Raw genomic sequence first — 19,492 nt, 5'->3', positions numbered from 1 at the left:
TGTTAAAGTTATAGGAAGTGAGGAGTGTGTGCAGCAGCACAAACTATTGATTTGTGATATGGTGCTTAAAGAACATGTGATGAAAAAGAGGACTTATGTACCTAGGAGGAAAATATTGAAGCTGAAAAACCAAGTAGTAAGGGATGCCTTCTATAGCGAGTTGAGGAGAGTGGTGGTTGAACAGGGAGCTGTAGACAGAGGCGTTAATGAACAGTACAGAGCCCTCAAGAACAATTTCTTGAGAGTTACTGATGTAACATGCGGTTGGACAAGAGGACCACCAAGACATAAAGTAACTTGTGGTGGGATGAGGGTGTAGAAGCTGCAATTAAGGAGAAATGAAGGCTTTTCCGGGAATGGAAGAAGGGTGGTAGCAAAGAGGAATATTTGGCTGCCAAGCGTAGGGCTAGGAGAGAGGTATACAGGGCAAAGTCTGAGTCACAGAGACAATTACTTAACCTAAATTATGGGGAAAGGAAAAATATGATATTTAGGGTGGCAGGTCAGGTGAAGAGGGATAATCAGGATATTATAGGTGAGCAGTGTGTGAAGAATGATGAAGTAAGGGTACTGCTGAACAGTGAGGATATTAAAGATGCATGGAGAGAGCAATATATCCGGTTGTTGAATGAGGAGTTTGACTGGGACAGGGAAGGTTTGGAGCCAGCAGATCCAGTGTCTGGCCCTTGGCCTTTGATTGATACTGCTACTGTGAGTGAGGCAATAGGCAGGATGAGGGTGGGGAAGGCAGCAGGTGTGTCTGGGTTGACTGCCGAAATGTTGAAGGCCTCAGGCGATATAGGGGTGAGGTATAGTCACTGACCTGATAAATAGGATTATTTATGAGTGTGTTGTCCCAGATGATTGGCTGAAGAGTAAAAGGGAAGGGTGATGCCCTGGAAAGAGGAAATTATAGAGGTATAAAGCTTTTAGATCAGATAATGAAGGTAATGGAGAGAGTTTTAGAAGGAATGATTATTGAAAGAGTGAATCTTGATGAGATGCAGTTTGGGTTTATGCCAGGTAGGGGTACCACTGATGCTATATTCATTGTTCGACAGCTTCAGGAAAAATATATTGGTAGGAGAAGGGATCTTTATTTCGTTTTTGTTGATTTGGAAAAGGCCTTTGACAAAGTCCCTAGAGAGGTGGTGAAGTGGGCAATGAGAAAGCTTGGCTTGGAGGAGTGGCTGGTTAGGGTGGTTATGGCTATGTATGTGGGTGCTCACACCCGGGTGAGAGTGAATGGAGATTTGAGTGATGAGTTTTCTGTGAATGTTGGTGTGCATCAGGGGTCAATCTTGAGCATGTTGTTTATCATGGTACTTGAAGCCCTTTCACGTGACTTTAGAAACGGACTCCCGGGGGAGTTGTTGTATGCGATGATTTGGTGTTGATTGCAGAGAACGAAAGGGAGGCGGAGGAAAGGTTTAGGAAGTGGAGAGATAGTATGGGGCACATGGGTTTAAGGGTAAATGCAGATAAAACAAAAGTGATGATATCTAGGGTTGGTGGCGGTACTGTCAAAGACGAGGGAGAGTGGCCATGTGCAGTTTGCCACAATGGCGTGGGAAGTAATTCCATCTTGTGCGGTGTGTGTGATAAATGGGTGCATAAGAGATGTAGTGGTATCAGAGGTAGACTGCGAGATAATGCTGATTTCATGTGTACGGCGTGCAGAGGTGAGCAGGTGAGACTGTCAGACGTGAAAGGATTGAACTTGCTGGTGAATCTCTTGAGTGTGTGGAAGAGTTTTGTTATTTGGAAGACATGTTGTGTGCTGGAGGTGGGGCTGGAACTAGCTTTGTGGCTGGGGTGAGAAGTGGTTGGAAGAAGTTCAGGGAGCTCCTGCCTCTCCTGACATTGAGAGGGCTCTCCCTACGTGCTAAGGGGTCTTTTTATGCAGCATGTGTTAGGAGTGTAATCCTGTATGGTAGTGAGACCTGGGCAGTGAAGGAGGAAGATATTCGCCGGCTCAGACGTACAGAAATGACAATGATTAGGTGGATGTGCAGTGCATCCCTGCATCCAAGGCCTGGTGGGGCTGGGTTTACGATGGAAGAGTTGAGAGGTAGGATGGGACTGGAGTGTATTGGTGTTGTGATGAGGAGAGGTAGATTGAGGTGGTTTGGACATGTGGAGAGGATGGGGGATGATAATTGGGTGAGGAAGGTGAGAAGTGTTAATACTGGGGGTAGGGTTATGAGGGGTAGACCGAGAAAGACATGGGACGAGGTCATTAAGTGTGACCTCAGGGTTAAGGGACTGAACAGGGAGGCTGCAATGGATCATGCAGCGTGGAGAGCCGCCATTAGGTGACCAAGGCCGACACATGCAAGCATGTTGAAGCCTTTAAAAACGAAAACAAAAACAAAAATGGACGTGCAAATATGACTGTCATGAAGATTCTTGCTGCGGCGCGTGGCCTGCCACCTGATGTCGTACCAGAGCACAAGGATGGCGGTGGAAAGAAGAGGACGACTTCCAGAGGTACAGATACGCTTCTGAAGAGGGAAGTAATCAAGAATCCTCGATTGACAGCGGCAGAATTGAAGAGAATGCATCCCCAGCTGTTACAAGATGTCTCAATTCAAACTATCCAACACCACTTGCAGAAGGAGCTGGGTTTGCCAAGCCGCACCACAGCCAAGAAACCGCTTCTCACTGACCGCATGAAGAAGCAATGCATTCAGTTTGCCAAGAAGTATGCACACTAGACATTGGATGAGTGAAGAAAAGTTATGTTTTCCAGTGAAAGCACATTTCAAGTGTTCCAGGTGCGTTCTGCCATGGTCCGTCACCCTGCCAGCCGATGACCCTGCTTACATGGTGCCGACTGTTAAGCACCCCCAATCTGTAATGGTATGAGGGTGTTTCTCAGGCAAAATGGGAAGGGGAAGCCCCTACTTTCTTCCTAAGAACTTGATGATGAATGGTGGCTGGTACATTCAAGTTCTGAAAGAGCATTTGTTAAAATTTTTTGCTATTCATGGGTGCAACTTTTTCATGCACGATTCAGTTCCATGTCACAAGTCAAGAAAGGTGATAAAATGGCTTCAGGATAATCGGATTGAGGTCCTCAACTGGCCTACCAACAGTCTGGACCTAATTCCGATAGAAAACTGCTGGGCAACGATGAAGAAAATCATGGCAGAGAAGAAGATGCCCAATCTGGACAACCTCAGGACTGAACTGACAAATGTTTGGTGCAAAGAAATGTCCTTAGATTACTTTAGAGATCTAAGTGATTCCATGCCAAAACACATCCAACTGGTCCTGAAAAACAAGGGAAACATGATTTCATATTAATGAATGACATTTCATGAACAAACATTGTGATATACTATGATTCCTGTTTTTTTTAATACCTTGTAGGGGCAGGTCTTAAGTCAATTTGTGGTAGATGAACATGTGATCATCAGCTGTGCAGGTGTGTGTGCCACAATTATACTAATATTGTCACTGTATGTCAAAATTTTTCAGCATCTTTGAAATTATTATTATTATTATTATTATTTTTTTTTAACGTGTCCAACTCTGGGCAAAGGCTTCAGGGCCTATTCCCAAGTCCCGGTTGTCCTTCTTGGGACCCAGAAGTCCTCCTACACCTTCACGTCACCACTTCGGCGCTAACACACGCCATCCGTTCGGAATACATGCTAGGGCTGTCTCATAAAGGTCTGATGTACTGGTATTAGCAGGCGCTTCCCGTCCGATCAGCGAAGTTAAGCAACGTTGGGTCTGGTTAGTACTTGGATGGGTGACTGCCTGGGAACACCAGATGCTGTTGGCATCCCTACATGTCAAGTGGGGTTGGTGGAGGATTAGTGCCCCTCCCTGTAAAACAATTAACTCTAAGCCATTGGCCACCCCATCTGGGATACATGGCGTCTGGCAATGAATGAATGAATGAACATTTATGATACGTCGGCGGATCATCTGGTAGATCAGAAAAGTCTGCTTTTAAAGAAATTCATATCCTTAAACTGTTCCCTGCCCCAGCCGGGATTCAAACCTGGGTCCACTAGGACTGCATGTCACCTCTCTACTGATTAAGTAAAAAGAAAAGTGAAATGTGAGTACCGTACAGTTAAATGACTATGAAAATTATGCTCAGTAACCCCTGCATAGCTTATGGTCAGCTAGCTGACTAGCTCTGTGACTGTGCCAGTTATGCCAAATATAACAAAATGAATGGTATTATGGTATGCAGGAGGACTACTGGGCCTTGGCAGCAGGCTGTGAAGCCTAGGCCCAGAGTTGGGCACATTATTATAAAAAAAAAAAAAAAAAAAAAATCAAGATTCTTGGAATACAGTGAACAGAAATGGGTGAAATGTGGGTAAATAATATATTTGGGTGAGGTTAGGTTGTCACATGAGTAGCACTGGCTGGTCTCCTGATGCAAAATGCAGCCATTATAATCATCTAGGTCTGCAATATTTCTGTCTTCAATTGAGATTTCAGCAATGCAGCCCCACTGTAAAGAAGGTCCTGTCTATAATCCAAACTCTTCAATAGTACACATAAGAGCCACAGTTTCTGCACAGCCACTAAAATTATCAGTCGTTTCATTTTGTTTATAAAGGATCCAGGATGCTTGCATGCATCAACCTTTGTCACATAATGGCAGCTCTCCACGCTGCTCGATCTTTAGTATTAGTGCCCTCTGTACTCAGTCCTTGAGGGCACATTCTATGAACTCGTCTCGGCATTTTCCAGGGCTGCCTCTTGCAAACCTGCCTTGAGTGTTCACAACTCTCACCCTTTCCACCCAGTTGTCATCCTTCATCCTCTCCACATGCCCAACCAATTTCAACCTCTCTCTCTCTCACCACAACAATACATTGAAGTTCCATCCTTCTTCTGAACTCCATTTGCAGTCCTAACCTCCCTAAGGCCTGACATTCAAGGATGCACTACACATCCATCTAGCCATTATCATTTCTGTATGTCTGAACCTATGAATATCCTCTTCCTGTACTGCCCAAATCTCATTACTGTACAACATTATACTCTTTAACAAATGCTGCATACAAGGATCCCTTACTAGAGGGAAAGCTCTCTGTGTCAGGAGAGACAGCAGTTCTCTGAACTTCTTCCACCCATTCCTTATCCTAGCCACAGAGCTAGCTCCAGGGTCACCTCCAGCAGGAATGTGTCTGTAAGAAATCATAGCCCAAGTTTCAATGCAAAGGAGGACTTCTTGTTGCTTAGTTTGAAGCTCTTCGGGGTCACGTAACAATGCCTTCAGAAAATGTTTGTGCCTTGTACAGTCTACTCGTAATAAAGCTTTAAACTACCACTTAAGAAGGGGTGCAATTAGAAGGTGCAAAGAAATGAAGCCTCACAAGTTTACATACAGTATGTCACCACAGTAATTTTCTTAAATTCTAATTTAGCAATGCAGTATACTGGATTTATCACAAAATTAAATATACTGTAATATTGCACTGTCTAAAGAAAATTATTACTCACAGCTTAGAATTTCTATGTACATGCATACTGCATAATCCAGTCTAACAACAGTTTACTGTACTTTTCATTTGTTGTATGAAAATCACAACCCAGAAGAATGGAGATTACTTTCATTAAAAAAATAATAATAATAATAAAAAATATATAAATAAATAAATAAATGGGGGGGGAGGGAATGGTGATACCTTTCCAAAGGATACTGAAAGACATAATTGAGAATAACTTTTAATAATATATTCATAAAAGTTACCACAATATCATATACATTTTATATTACACAACTTTCCATCACACTCTACATACAACCAAACACATCATTACTTTACGGGGCTCGAGATGGTTGCCTCTTAAGACTGTGTGAGATGGTGGACCACTGCTCTAACTTCTATTCTCTTTGGCGGCCCAGTAGCCAGCAGGGATTGGAGGTGTCCTTACCAGTGGTACTTGTGGTTTCGGTGGTGAACTGTGAAGAGAAGGTTTCTATTAAAGATATGTCAATTGGATCTTGCACAAATAAACTGGTAGCTGTAATCTTTTCATCATCACCATCATCATCTAATCCTGTGCTGCCTCATGGGCTAGGCAAGCTGGTCCTGACACTTAACATGAGAGTGACCAGCCTCACTTATCCCCAAGTGGCATTACGTGAGCAATAAACCCCAACCACCCATTGGATATAAACCTGCACAGGCTCAATCCGACTGGAGCGCCTTCATTACCCACTAAACCAGAAGAGGGTTAGTAAAATTTGGAGAGATGTTCATCTTACTGATATAATGACTATCTCTGAATGAAAGGGAAGGGGTATGATTCACATTTGAGGACTACAACATTCTACAGTAATGAAGTGCTTCAGTGATGGCAATTAAAGATCATAATGTCAGCCAATACAAACATACTGTTATCAGAACAGTGTAATGGATAAGTGATGCTGAACTGAAAGATTATACTAAAAGAAGAATTAATTAAGTGAACATATGGGTACTAAATAAATTGGCACAATGATGTAAGGAAGTCAGCAAAGATGATTCTGACACACAGAAAGAATACCGTATGTAAAAGTAACTGAGCGAACTTTTGTGCAGATCTGGTTACGGACAGGATCTGGTGCTCACTTCTGGAACAGACCTAGGCCAATATGGGATGAAGCTCTGAGAATGTACCATAAGATTAAAAGATTTAAAGGGAGCTTTGGGAGATCATGCAACTTGGAAAACAGTTATCAAGTGAATACCACTGATCTATTTTAAGCAAGCATGGAAATGTGTATGAGATGTCTGTATTTAAAGTAACCTTGTCCTAAAGGTAAAATTAAAGAATATGGAAGATATTTACTAACTCTGTACAAAACAATCATGTCAACGGTGGAAACAGTGTACTGAAAATGTGTACATGAATACTGTAATGCATAAAGTGGTACTAGTAGTTCCTGAATAACCCCAGTCCATATAGTCCAGCTGACCCATTAACCACAGGGACATAACAGCCCCTACAGGGCCATCTCATGCAATGAACTAATGTTCCCTTGTGGTAGAAAGCGCCTTGCTGGCAAGCTATAGGGAAGAGTACAGAGGTCTGGTTCCCAGATGGATGCTAAGCAGAAAAAGTTTTAAGAAGGGCTGATGCTCCTGTGCAAAACAATGATGAATGAAAAAGCAGAGTGAAGAACAAGATTTTCCCCTAATGCAAATAAGAAGGAATTAAAAGCTAAGAGCCCATAAAAGAAGTCCCTTCCAAATAAACCTAAGCAAAGGAAAGCCAAATGGAAGATCTATTCATTCTGAGATGCTTGGACATATGTGCAATAAAAAGACTGGAAGTCATGGGCAATGAGGAAAACAGACTGAGGAAGGCCTTTCCAGAGCTGACTATTTCTGTACATGAAAAACCAAGTAAATTACCTCTTCAATGAGAAATGAGGACAGACATTGTCAAGTGTATAATCAGACAGGTGCTTTGTGTCCATCATAACTGAGATGAAATACAAAGTTCATAATAGATGATGTGCAACACTACGACTGAGATCAAAGATGAAGGGCGTCAGCATGAGGGAGATGATGCACAATGCATTTGATACCAACACGTTCAAAAGTGCTGTATGTGGTAAGAGCCAGCCTCCCACCACACAACAACTTTTATGTCACATGAGTAATATAAAACTGTGTAAAGTCAGCAAGTGAGTAGGGATAAGGAGGGCACAGAGTTGGTTCACTACATACAATCTCTGAGGCTGAGTTTACAGAAGACGATCATTCCAAGACAGATCACAAGAATGTAAGACATGGAAACTGCTGAGAGATTATACAGGATTATGCTGTATATTGTTTAAGGGGAATAAACATGTGGATGAAATTTTTTGCTTATTGATGCAGGAACTAAGTATTTTTATGCATTAAAAACAAGGCTCCTCCAGCACCAGTCATAAATAAGAAATAAGACACCCATCTGAACTGGGAGGAGTGAAATATGCAAGGTTTGATTTCATAGGGAAGGATTTTTTTTTCACTTGGAGCTTGGTGGTAGGCGGGGGCGCTCACAATCCACTCACTCGATGTACTGCTGTTCTAGGGTACTTGCCCTTTCCTCTCCTCTTCTTTCCTTCATTCTTTGTTCTTCCTTCTGTCTACGGGTGGCTCTACACTGAGTGACAGGGATGGGGTCAAATACAAGTGCCCAAATACAAATACAGACACAAATACGTTAATTTCTTTGAGCCCAATTACAAATAAAGGTACAAATATTCAAACTTCTAAATCATCAAATATAAATAAAATATAAATAAAATACAAATATGAAGCTCAATTGGTAGAGAGGTGGCCTGAAGCTTACGGACCCAGGTTCGAATCCCGGCTGGGGCAGGGAACAGTTTAAGGATTTGAATTTCATTAAATCAGGCTTTACTGATCTACCAGAAGACCCGCCGACATGTTGTAAAAATACCCCCGCTAATACCAATACACCAGTCCTGTATGAGACAGCCCTAGCATGTATTCAATATGGACGGTGGGTGTTAGCGCCAAAGTGGTGACATGTAGAGGTGTATGGTATGTAGGACGACTGCTGGGCCTTGATAGCAGGCTGTGAAGCCTATGCCCAGATTTGGACACACACACACACAAAAAATATATATATATATATATATAGGTACTGTACCAACAAATATAAATATGAAACTTCAAATACAAATACAAATGCAGGTATTGTACCAGCTTCTTTCTAAATACTGTACTAGACATCTTGCCTTTACGAGTGACTGCTGGCTTCTGGTGCTGATCTCAGTCTCTCAGTCACTCAGAATAGGCTAACAGGTTTGGAACACTTTCTGACAAGTATAGTACTGTACATTATCCCTTGACTGAATGAGAGTGGTAGACAGGATGCCAACTATGCCAACTTTTATTTATGAAGAAAAGTAAAATTCACTATTGGCAGTAATTTTATCACAATGGCAGGTAAAATTAGCAATTTTATATGAGTGTCTTTGACTGTATATAAGCAAATATGGCAAATACAAGGCTCAAATACAAATATGGAAGTTAAAATTCTCAAATACAAATAAAATACAAATATCGATTTTTGTGTATTTGCAAAAACAAATACAAATACGTATTTGACCCCATCCCTGCTGAGTGACAAGCCAAATGGTTCCTGTACACCAGGAAACCATTTACTATGCTGGGTGGTAACCATATACAGTAGGGCCTCGCAACTAGCGATCTTAGGAGACTGATGAAACCTTGCTGGTCGTGAAACCACTAGTTTGGAGGCAAACGTTATATAGCGAAAAATAAAAATAGATTGGAACATTAACTAAGTTCGCCTTTTTTTCCTTTTTTGTCTACGTTTATCCATAAATAGTCACATTTTTATATACTTACTATAATTAATAAGACAAAGCAACAAAAAGTCACCATTAAATGCTCAGAATGCAGTTTATTTAAAGAAAACGTTGGGAGTTAGGAGTGCACATGCTTACTGCGAGTATGCACCACCACCACCACCATCGCCACCCTCATCTCCACCATCACCACCCTCCTCTCCACCATTGCCACCCTCTCAAGCACAAGCTTTTCTCCGCATCTTCTGTAGTATCTCATCATCACTTTCAAACCCTTCACAGACGTTAGGTTCACCATCATTTCCACCACCAGCCCCAGAAGCCATGATGCTGGCAAAAATGGTGAACAATGGGGGTAGAGAGGTATTGAAAAAAAAAAAAAAAAAAAAAGGATGGGGGGGGGGGCAAGGTCACATTAGCATAGCAATGGGCAGGACAACAGTGATTCGAAACACGCCACATGACTCGCTCGCTAGGTGCAGCTCACTCGCTAGACGAGACTCTCTTACTAGAAAAACAAGTCAAAATGTGCCTCGCGGCTAGCTCGCTTGATGACAATTGCCATGGAGTCGCTAGTTATGAACCTGAAGACAACGTCTATCCTATCGCTAGACTTGAAATCGCTAGTCAAGAAAACGTTAGTTGCGGGGCCCTACCTTAACCAAAACACCAACTGGCAGTTTAGTGGGTAATTAAGGCGCTCCAATCAGATTGAGTCAGTGCAGGTTTATATCCAAGGGATGGTTGGGGTCTGTTGCACAAGTAATGCCACTCAGGGATGAGTGAGGCTGGTCTCTCATCTTAAATATCAGGACCAACTTGCCTAGCCCCAGGCTCCAATGCTCCTCATGGGGCAACACTGGATTAGATGATGAATGAATGAATGATAATGAATGGCAGAATACTGAAAGATCATAAACATATCAATTCAAGTGTGAGAAGGTTTGAGCTGCACCTAGCAATGACAGGTTAAGAAGGAGGCAAGTACTACAACTACAACTGTGGAAATGGGTAGTCATTTTGAAAACTTCCAGGACATAAATCTTATGATTATATCCAACTCCCAGGTAGAGTCAAAAGAAAAACTGGCTAATTATGACAAATGGTAATTCTGAGTAATTTGCAATACAAACTGATGTCACAGTATTTTAATTTACCGAATATCATTTTTGGATGTTTGTCAGGGGAATACAGGGAGTGAAGGTTCCTTAATCCACGTTACCCAAATTTTCATCCGTTTATGTCCAGAGGGAATACAGAGGCATTACTCTTTCTCCCTATCAGTGATTCTGGGGGCTTGAATGTGTGAATGAATTACTGGCCCTCTTCAATGAGCAGGTTGTTGACATCTCCCACTAATAGTTCCTTCCTTGCTTCTTGATTGTACCTCACCCCATGCTTAGGTTGTGGGGGGGGGGGACAATGATAAATATCATGACAAATCAGTATATGGCAACTAATGTAAAACATACAGTGTAGGATCTCAGATAATTAAAAATCCCACTTAACCCTAAAGATCCAGCCATCCAATCCTATGTTGCCCCATGAGGAGTGTAGGAGCCCAGGGCTAGGCAAGTTGGTCCTGACATTCATGATGAGTGACCAGCCTCACTGTCCCTGAGAGGCATTACATGTGCAATAAATCCCAACCACCCCTTAGATATAAACCTGCACTGGCTCGATCCAATTGGAGCACCTTAATTACTCACTAAACCTTCAGGTGCCATAATTTGGTTGCATGGTTACCACCCAGCATAGTAAATAGTTTCCTGGTGTACAGGAAACCATTTGGCTTGTCACTCAGTGTAGGGTCACCCATAGCCAGAAGGATGTGAAATGAAAGACAGAAGAGGGAGTATAAAGTCACCCACAGGCAGAAGGAAAAGGAAAGAATGAAGGTAACAAAGACAGAAGAGGTAGGAAGGAAGAGAGGAAAGGGCAGACACCCATAGCAGCACTACATCAAGTGGGTGGATGGTGAGCACCCCCACCTACCTAGAAATAAACCGAATAATTTCAGAAAAAACTGACAAAAATTTAATAAATCAAGGACACTTCTGACAGCTCATGCTTGTTATAATATATAAAAAATGTGACAGAGTTTGTTACAATCATCAATCTAGTAAAATTTTCCTACTACTTCAATAATGGGATGGAAAAACTCCATGAAATGGATTGAAGTGGGAGAAGCACCCTAAGATCGTTTGGTTACGTGGAGGGAATGGTTAGTAGGAGACTGAATAAGGCCGTGTCCACATCAAATGTTTGCTGGTGCAGGTAGGAGTTCGGCATTAACATAACCCAAACAGGTTTTTGCCTACAACTGCCCCCATCCAATGAGACCATTCGCATGGTTTACAAAGCAGCAAAACTTACCACACCAGCAAGCTTTTAGTGTACAAGTACTGTCTATGGTGCGATGGAAGGGATGATAGACTGAAGATGCAATGGAAGCACACAGAGTGGAGAGGTATACAGATCAGTAAAAATAAGTGCATTTAATGCATAAAGTGTTACAGGCCTCTCAACAGGCCTGTTCTGCAAGTGCTACAGGAATCTCAAGTGCCTGCGTAAAAAATGTCTAAACCCAGGCTGATGTACTCCTTCATTTTGTAAGAAAAAACAATGAGATTGGAGCAAAATAAATGTTTTGATGTGTTCTTGTGCTAAGGGGGGGGGGGTTACAAAATCCCAAAGGGACACTTGTTAGGTTAATTACTTGGGTACTGTGATGAGTAAGGATGGAAGTTTGATGGATGAAGTATACATTTGGAAGGGTACAACATGGAAGAAAGGTTGCTGGTTCTTTGAAAGCAGTGATAAGAAATAGGGAAGTGAGCATGGAAGCAAAAAAGCCACTGCATAATAGTATTTTGATACCAACTCCAACAGAAGGAAGCAAAGCTTCGACCTTGTTTGAAGGACACAAGTCACGAGTGACAGCAGTGGAAATTACTTATTTGAGAGGGGCATGTGGAGTTACATGGAGAGGCACCAGACAAATGACGAAGTGAAGATTCATTGTGGTTAGGATATGGATGTGACAGAAAGTGTTAGGAGAAATGCACTGAAGTCATTTGGCCATGTAGTGAGGATGGAGAGGGAGAGACTAAATGAGAAGAGTGTTTGTGAGTGAGATGGAGGGAGGAAGCCAGAGGCCAAGGACGAGATAAAAGGGATGAAGTGAAGAGGTCATGTGAGAGAGGGGTGTGTGAGCTGCAGGGAGGGGAGCAAATGCATAGGACAGGGTGACATGGAGGCAATTTGTCTGTGGCCACCCCTTATGGGATTAAGGCATTTAGCAATAGATAGATGGATAGATGGACAGATTAATGACACTGGTGTGGATTGTAGAGTAAGTAGTGTGATGGGGAAACACAGGCCAACATAGAGGCAACTTCTTCATGACCAATATACTGTACAGAGACAAAAATTCCCAACCAAATAAATATACATACCTATTTTGCCATAGTTGATGGCATAGAAGAAGGTCATGCACGCAATAGACAGCTGTGCAAAGGGAGCAAACCCAGTCTTCTTTGGCAGAACATACTGAAAGAATAATGATACATTCAGCCAAGGTCAACTATTAATAGTTCCAATGCACATACACCTAAGTTTTCCATCTGACAAATGCAAATCACATAATACTTAACAATCTAATCATAACATGTGGAAAAGTGCAAATCAGGTGCAATGGTTATTCATCAATCTTTAGCTACCTCACTCTGATGATCATTATCAGTCATCATCATCATCCGGACCTCCTTTCCCACCCTAGGGCGGGATGAGGAATAGCAACATCTAGACAGCCCAAGTCTGCCCAATCCAATGGGCCACACTTCCATTCACTCATCATTCAAACCCCAAGAATCCTGGCTCTATTTAGTACACCAAAAATATTCACCACATTCTGTAGCTTCATATAAATGTATCCGATAGAGTCAATCTGGACAGTGTCACATAAAAAGAGGGGTGCCAAATCCCTGATCATGCACTTCGTCTCACAACTTTCATCTAGCTAGCTCGATCTCTTGTCAGTCCCCTAGCCTCACCAACTTCCATACCTCTCTTCCTCTCACACTCATCCACCATATATCTCCCACCTTCTCCTTGGCCTACCTTGCCTCCTCCCTCCTTCAAATTTGCTCAGATATACCTTTTTCACCATTCTATCGTTATCCATTCTCTCCACATGACCATACCATCTCAGTACACTCTCTTCAATTCTGGTGTCCACAGACTTCCTCACTCCACATCTTTTACAAATCACATTATTTATAATTTATTATGTCTACATGCATCTGATGTTTATTAGGCTTCAGAAAGACATGAACTGGAGGAGCCAGAGACAGACCCTTCACTATAATATCTACCCCAAGCTAAATAAACGTATCAAAAGACAGGAAGAACAATACAAAAAAGGTGTGTCTAAGCTGAAAGGATTAAGCATGGGATGTTTATTTACAAATGACCGAGGCAAGAATAACATATCTTTTCACATACATTACACACACGCAGATTACATTCAGATCTAAATTTACATCTTCTTGACACCCTTTAAAGGTTTTCTATAGATAAGAAATGCCTAGGCCAAGCTTAACCCATACAATCAGATGTCTGTCCTACTCTGTTCTTGTTAAATCCAGACAATGTTACTCATCTTGGGATAGGGTATCAAACCGAAGAGGCCAATGAAGGCTCTTTAGTATTTAATGCCTCCATATCCCTGCAATTAGCAAAAATAATCACATCATCTAACAGTTAAGTCAGTCAGTCCAGGCCATCCCTCCTAAGCTGAATAACACCTTCTAGCAGTGGCAAGAATAAAACTGGCAGTCCATAAATATGCCAAGTACCCCCTTCCACTCCGCCTGGTGATTTCTTGTGGCTCAGTCAGTGTTGTCATTGTCTAAACTGCATACTTACTCAATTTCTAATGCCACTGCCATACATACACCCACACCACCATATGGAACCATCCCTGCCACACACAAGACTCTTCCAAATGAGTTCCTAGTGAAGCACTATTTACAGACTGCCCTGTATTTAAAGAACAAGTACAAAAATTAAAGGAGCAATATACAGCCTTAAGTAACCCATTCATTAGTAGGTGTCTCCCCAGTACTGAAAAAATAGCCTGAATAAAATGTATAAAGTAAATAGCATCTGACTGAAAGGGTTAGTTAGAGAATTCCATGTAACAGAAGTGTTTGTTACAAGGGTAAGTAGTGTAAATAGATGTCCAAGCATCAGACGGTGTGACTGAAAGGTTAGCAACAGAAGTCCAAGTATTAGAAGTGTCTAATTGATGGGATGGTAATAGTTGCAGAAGTATTAGAAGTGCCTGACTGATGGGTTCGTAATAAACGTACAAGTATAAGAAGTGTCTGACTGATGGGTTCATAACAGATGTCCTAGTATCAGAAGTGTCCGACTGATGGGTTAGTAACAGAAGTACACGTATTAGAAGTCTCTGCCTGATGGGTTAGTACCAGGTAATAGAAGATTAAGAACAGTACTTGGATAGGCAGTAGACAGGTGGCTACCACTGCCCTTGCAAGGTACTATCACAAGTGAAATGTGGCAACAGGCTTGGAATTAATCACTCAATCATCACTTTGGTAGGAAACATTGACTCACAAGTGCAGTTACTTACTGTCCTTTCTTTAGACAGACTGTACAGTACAAAGTCTTAGCTGAGACTCTCATTATCCTAAAGGCTTATACACATCACAAATTTCTTCTTTTCCTGCAGCTTCCAGCAACTGTTGGGAAGTAATGTAATTACTGTGGCTGATTTTAAAATTTCACTCAGTTTCCAGTTCACAGACAACATCTGTTGTACCACGGCCATCCCCAGTACGACTCCTTATTTGGAAACATGGTCATTTTTGTTATATTAAGAGTCTGACTCAAGGATTAGTACAAGAAGTCCAACTATTACAAGTGTTACCTTATGCTGCCACCTCCAGAAGGCACGGGAGATGGCACTGGGGGCACCAGAAATACTGCGACGTCCCAGCCAAGATCCCAGCTCACCCAGCTTCACCTCACCAAGAGGTATTTCCGCTGAAACACAAAACATGGGGCATTACAAACCGTCATCATCATCATCACCATCATCATCATCAACCATGCCCTCACTCTTTTAAAAGATGGCATGAAGCTGTGTCTAGAAACAGAGACTACAAAAGAAAAATTATACCACTACAGTGTATGGCAACAGGAGATATTACTCATCATTCCCCTATAAAGTAAAAAAAAATCTCATTCACAACAGTTTTGATACAGTACAACAATACAATAAAATTATTTGGTGTTAGCATCAATGAAACAAATGTCATACAATATTCACTGTTACGCCATAATTTATTATTAACCCCTACCACTTCGAGTCAATATTACTGTTGATGAGGGGATTTGTCTCTAAATTATATGCATGCTTACTAGTGGAGAAGGGAGAAAAAGTGAGCAGATGGAGAGAACACATTAAGGAATTGTTGAACATAGAGGATGGAAGTAATGCGAGTATAAGTGGCTGGGGAATGGCTGGGAAAAGGAGGGAGGTGAGAAGACAGGAAGAAATCAGTAGAACAGAAGCTGTGGAAGCAATGAAGAAAGTCAAAGTGGGGAAAGCCCTAGGAATTGATGGAGTGTGTGGTGAAATGCTGAAGCATGGGGGAGAGATAGTAGTAGAATGGATGTGGAAAATGTGCGTATTGGTCTGGGAGGAAGGTAGAGTCCCGGACGATTGGAAGTCAGGTATAATTATTCCCTTGTACAAAGGAAAAGGGGAAAAAGAAGTGTGTGGTAATCACAGGGGCATTTGTCTTCTTAGTATAATAGGAAAAGTGTATGGTAGGATACTTATTGACAGAGTTAGTGAAAGAGCAGAGAAATTAGTTGGAGAAGAACAGGGAGGCTTTAGGAAGGGAAGAGGTTGTGTAGATCAGATATTCATTCTTAGATCTTTAGTGGAAAAGTTTCTAGAGAAGGAAAAGAAGTTGTATGTGGCTTTCATGGATTTGGAGAAAGCATATGACAAGGTGGATAGACAAGGATTGTGGAAAGTATTAAGAATATATGGAGTAGATGGGAAGTTGTTGAATGCTGTGAAAAGTATGTATGATGGTGCTAAGGCTGCAGTGTGTGTGGATGGTGAATTGAGTTAATTTTTCTCTTTGAAGGTTGGGTTGAAACAGGGATGTGTCATGTCTCCATGGTTGTTCAATCTGTACATGGATGGGGTAATAAAAGAGGTACAAGGTAGGGCAGTGGATATTGGAGTAGCCCTGGTGAGAGAGGGTAGTGTTTAGAAACTCCCTGTACTGTTGTTTGCAGATGATACCGTGTTGTTGAGTGAAGACGAAGGAGAGCTGCAAGGCTTGGTGGATGAGTTTGGGAGAGCGTGCAAGAAACGGAATCTAAAGGTGAATGTAGGGAAGAGTAAAGTGATGGTCTATGAGAAAGGTGCAGTCAGTGAATGTACAGCGAGGTTGGATGGTGAGGAATTGGAAAATGTAAGTACTATAAGTACATGGGTAGTGTGATGAGTAAGGATGGAGGTTTGGAGGGTGAAGTGCTTGAAAAGGTACAGCAGGGAAGAAAGGTTGCTGGTTCTTTGAAAGCAGTGATAAGAAGCAGGGAAGTGAGCATGGAAGTGAAAAAGTTACTAAATGACAGTATCGTGATACCAACTCTAACGTATGCAAGTGAAGCTTGGACGTTGCTGGAAGGACACAAGTCAAGAGTGAAAGCAGTGGAAATGAGTTATTTACGAGGAGCCTGTGGAGTCACACGGAGAGACAGGATGACAAATGAGGATATAAAGGAGAGTTGTAGTGTGGATGTAGATGTGATAGGAAGCGTTATGAGGAACACACTGAGGTGGTTTGGCCATGTGGAGAGGATGGAGGGTGAAAGACTGACGAAGAGAGTGTATGTGAGTGAGGTGGAGGGGGGAAGAGGGAGGGGGAGGCTGAGGATGAGATGGAGGGATGGGGTGGAGAGGTATATGAGAGAGGGGAGTGTGAGTTGGGAGCAGGGCATTGAAATGGCAGGGGACAGGGCGATGTGGAGGCGATTTGTTTGTGGCCATCCCAAACTGGATTGAGGCGTCTGGCAATAGACAGATAGATAGTATTATATATATATAAAATTGTATACTATATATATACACTTTATCATTCTTTTTCTGTGCCTGCCCTCCTCTCTTCCTATTTCTTCCATCTTTCCAGTCACTTGTTATTGCTTTTCTTTCCTTTACCGGTGGCTTTACATTGAGTGACAAGCCAAACGGTTTCCTGTAAGCCAAGAAACCATTTGCAATGCAGGGTGGTAACCATACAACCAAACCATACGTGCTCCCTACGTGTCAACAAGTGGGTTGGTGGAGGGTTAGTGCCCCTCCCCGTGAAACAAATAACTCAAAAGTCAAACAACCACCCCTTACGGAATTATGGCGTCTGGCAACAGATAGACAGACATATATACAGTATATATATATATATATATAAAAATGCCAGTATATAAATATATAAAAATCAGAAAGGTGACAGACCAGCTTGTATCTTTAATTCCCAATCAGTAGGACAACTTAGTGGACAACAATTACATCATCTGGAATAACAATTTTCTGATGAGATATCCATCCATCCATCCATCATCCAAACGTACAGAGCCCGGGGCTAGGCAGTTGGTCCCGTCATTTAAGATGTGAGTGACCAGCCTCACTCATCCCTCAGTGGTATTACATGAGCAATCAATCCCAACCATCCCTTGGATATAAACCTTCACCAGTTCAATACGATTGGAGCACAAGAATTACCCATTAAACCACCAGGTGCCAAAATTTGGTCATATGGTTACCACCTAGCACAGTAAATGGTTTCCTGGTGTACAGTTAACCATTTGGCTTGTCACTCAGTGGAGAGTCACCCACAGGCAGAAGGAAGAGGAAAGAATGAAGGAAAGAAAAACAGAAGAGAGAGTGTAAACTTACCCAAAGGCAGAAGGACAAGGAAAGATTCCCACTGAAATGATACTATCTGAAAGACATAGAGCTCAACAGTGAACATCAATAACCTATATATGCAGTACTTATAAGCAGATGCCAATTTTACAAGCACTAATCAAGCTGACATGCAAGAAACTGAGGATGGTAAAGAAACAAAAAGAAATACTGCCAACCATGTAAAAATGTTGGACACAAATCTAGTTATCAATTTTACCAAAACTAATAACTTAGCTGTGTTTGATTGAAAAGTCCAGACCTGTCATAAGTAGCTATTTTTACTGGAAAGAAAAAAAATTTCATATAAAGGAAAATTACCATAAAATAGTTACGCACTGCCCTGTACCCTACAGGTGGTCTGTCAGACGAAGAAAAGAATTCATAGCAGCCAATTACTCCCTCAACATGAGTTTATTCTGTTCTGACAAGCCACACAGTTTTAATCTTCTTAACGGGCCATACACTAATGTTCACTCCTTCCCCCAAGAGATGATTTCACCAATAATACAGTATTCAAAAGGATTCCTTACTTCGGCTACACCAGCTTCTGAACTGAAAAAAAAAAAGCCAAGTCCACGATACCAAAACCTCAAACCCTAGTTCTCTCCAGCCACACAGTAATAATGGATTGAATAATATTTCATGCCGCTCACAACCAATACAAATATTAATTCCAACTGCGGTCAGCTGATCGAAAAGCCCATTTGCAGACGACAATTTTTCCAGGCTTTCAGTTCTCATCACACTCCATTAATCAAAACTTTATTAGCCTGACTGCTTATATTAGCCATCCTCGTACTACTTACCCTTGCCATAGTACCGAGCCGGGTCATAGGGCCCGTGAATTTTAGGATTATATTCAGCGGGATACTCTCCAAACCCCATCTTCTCAGCCGGCCAGTCAGTGGACACGGGTACGGGGAATGATACCCTCGCTCCCTCCGCCTGGCCTCACAACTCATCGCATAATTATCTCCAGATATCTTATGAAACTACTTTTCATCTCCTCCATTATTCTAGTAATTATTTCTTACACATCTGTAATAATTTATTGTTATAAAAAACAAACATTTTTATCCCTAGGTGAATACTAATACGCACTAGTTTGTTTCCATGTAAGCAGTATGAAAGTGACTAAGGAAAAAACATTTGTTTATCAT

The 19,492-nt window shown here is 41.8% G+C and overlaps 1 protein-coding gene across 1 annotated transcript; it reads right to left on the bottom strand.

Annotated features, from left to right (window-relative positions):
* Nucleotides 1-5,687: 5,687 nt before the first annotated feature.
* ATPsynF (ATP synthase, subunit F) lies at nt 5,688-19,249 on the bottom strand. Its single transcript, XM_080279581.1, has 4 exons — nt 19,139-19,249; nt 15,273-15,388; nt 12,775-12,868; nt 5,688-5,941 (listed from the first exon to the last, which is right to left on the bottom strand). Exons 1-4 carry the CDS (start codon nt 19,215-19,217, stop codon nt 5,910-5,912), a joined length of 321 nt encoding a protein of 106 aa, XP_080135707.1. The 5' UTR covers nt 19,218-19,249; the 3' UTR covers nt 5,688-5,909.
* Nucleotides 19,250-19,492: the final 243 nt, after the last annotated feature.

The sequence above is a fragment of the Coenobita brevimanus genome, chromosome 79 (assembly GCF_032717465.1).
Source record: "Coenobita brevimanus isolate Jiangsu-jjx chromosome 79, ASM3271746v2, whole genome shotgun sequence".
In the NCBI taxonomy this organism is placed as follows: Eukaryota; Metazoa; Arthropoda; class Malacostraca; order Decapoda; family Coenobitidae; genus Coenobita; species Coenobita brevimanus.
The sequence above is the reverse complement of the archived record's forward strand: the minus strand, read 5'-3'. Positions and strand labels throughout refer to the sequence as shown.

Coding starts and splice junctions, on each gene's coding strand:
- ATPsynF (XM_080279581.1), bottom strand. CDS start 19,217: ATGGGGTTTGGAGAGTATCCCGCTGAATATAATCCTAAAATTCACGGG. Junction 15,389..19,138: donor GGCTCGGTACTATGGCAAGG/GTAAGTAGTACG, acceptor TTTGTGTTTCAG/CGGAAATACCTCTTGGTGAG. Junction 5,942..12,774: donor CATCAACTATGGCAAAATAG/GTATGTATATTT, acceptor TTCTCTTCACAG/TTCACCACCGAAACCACAAG.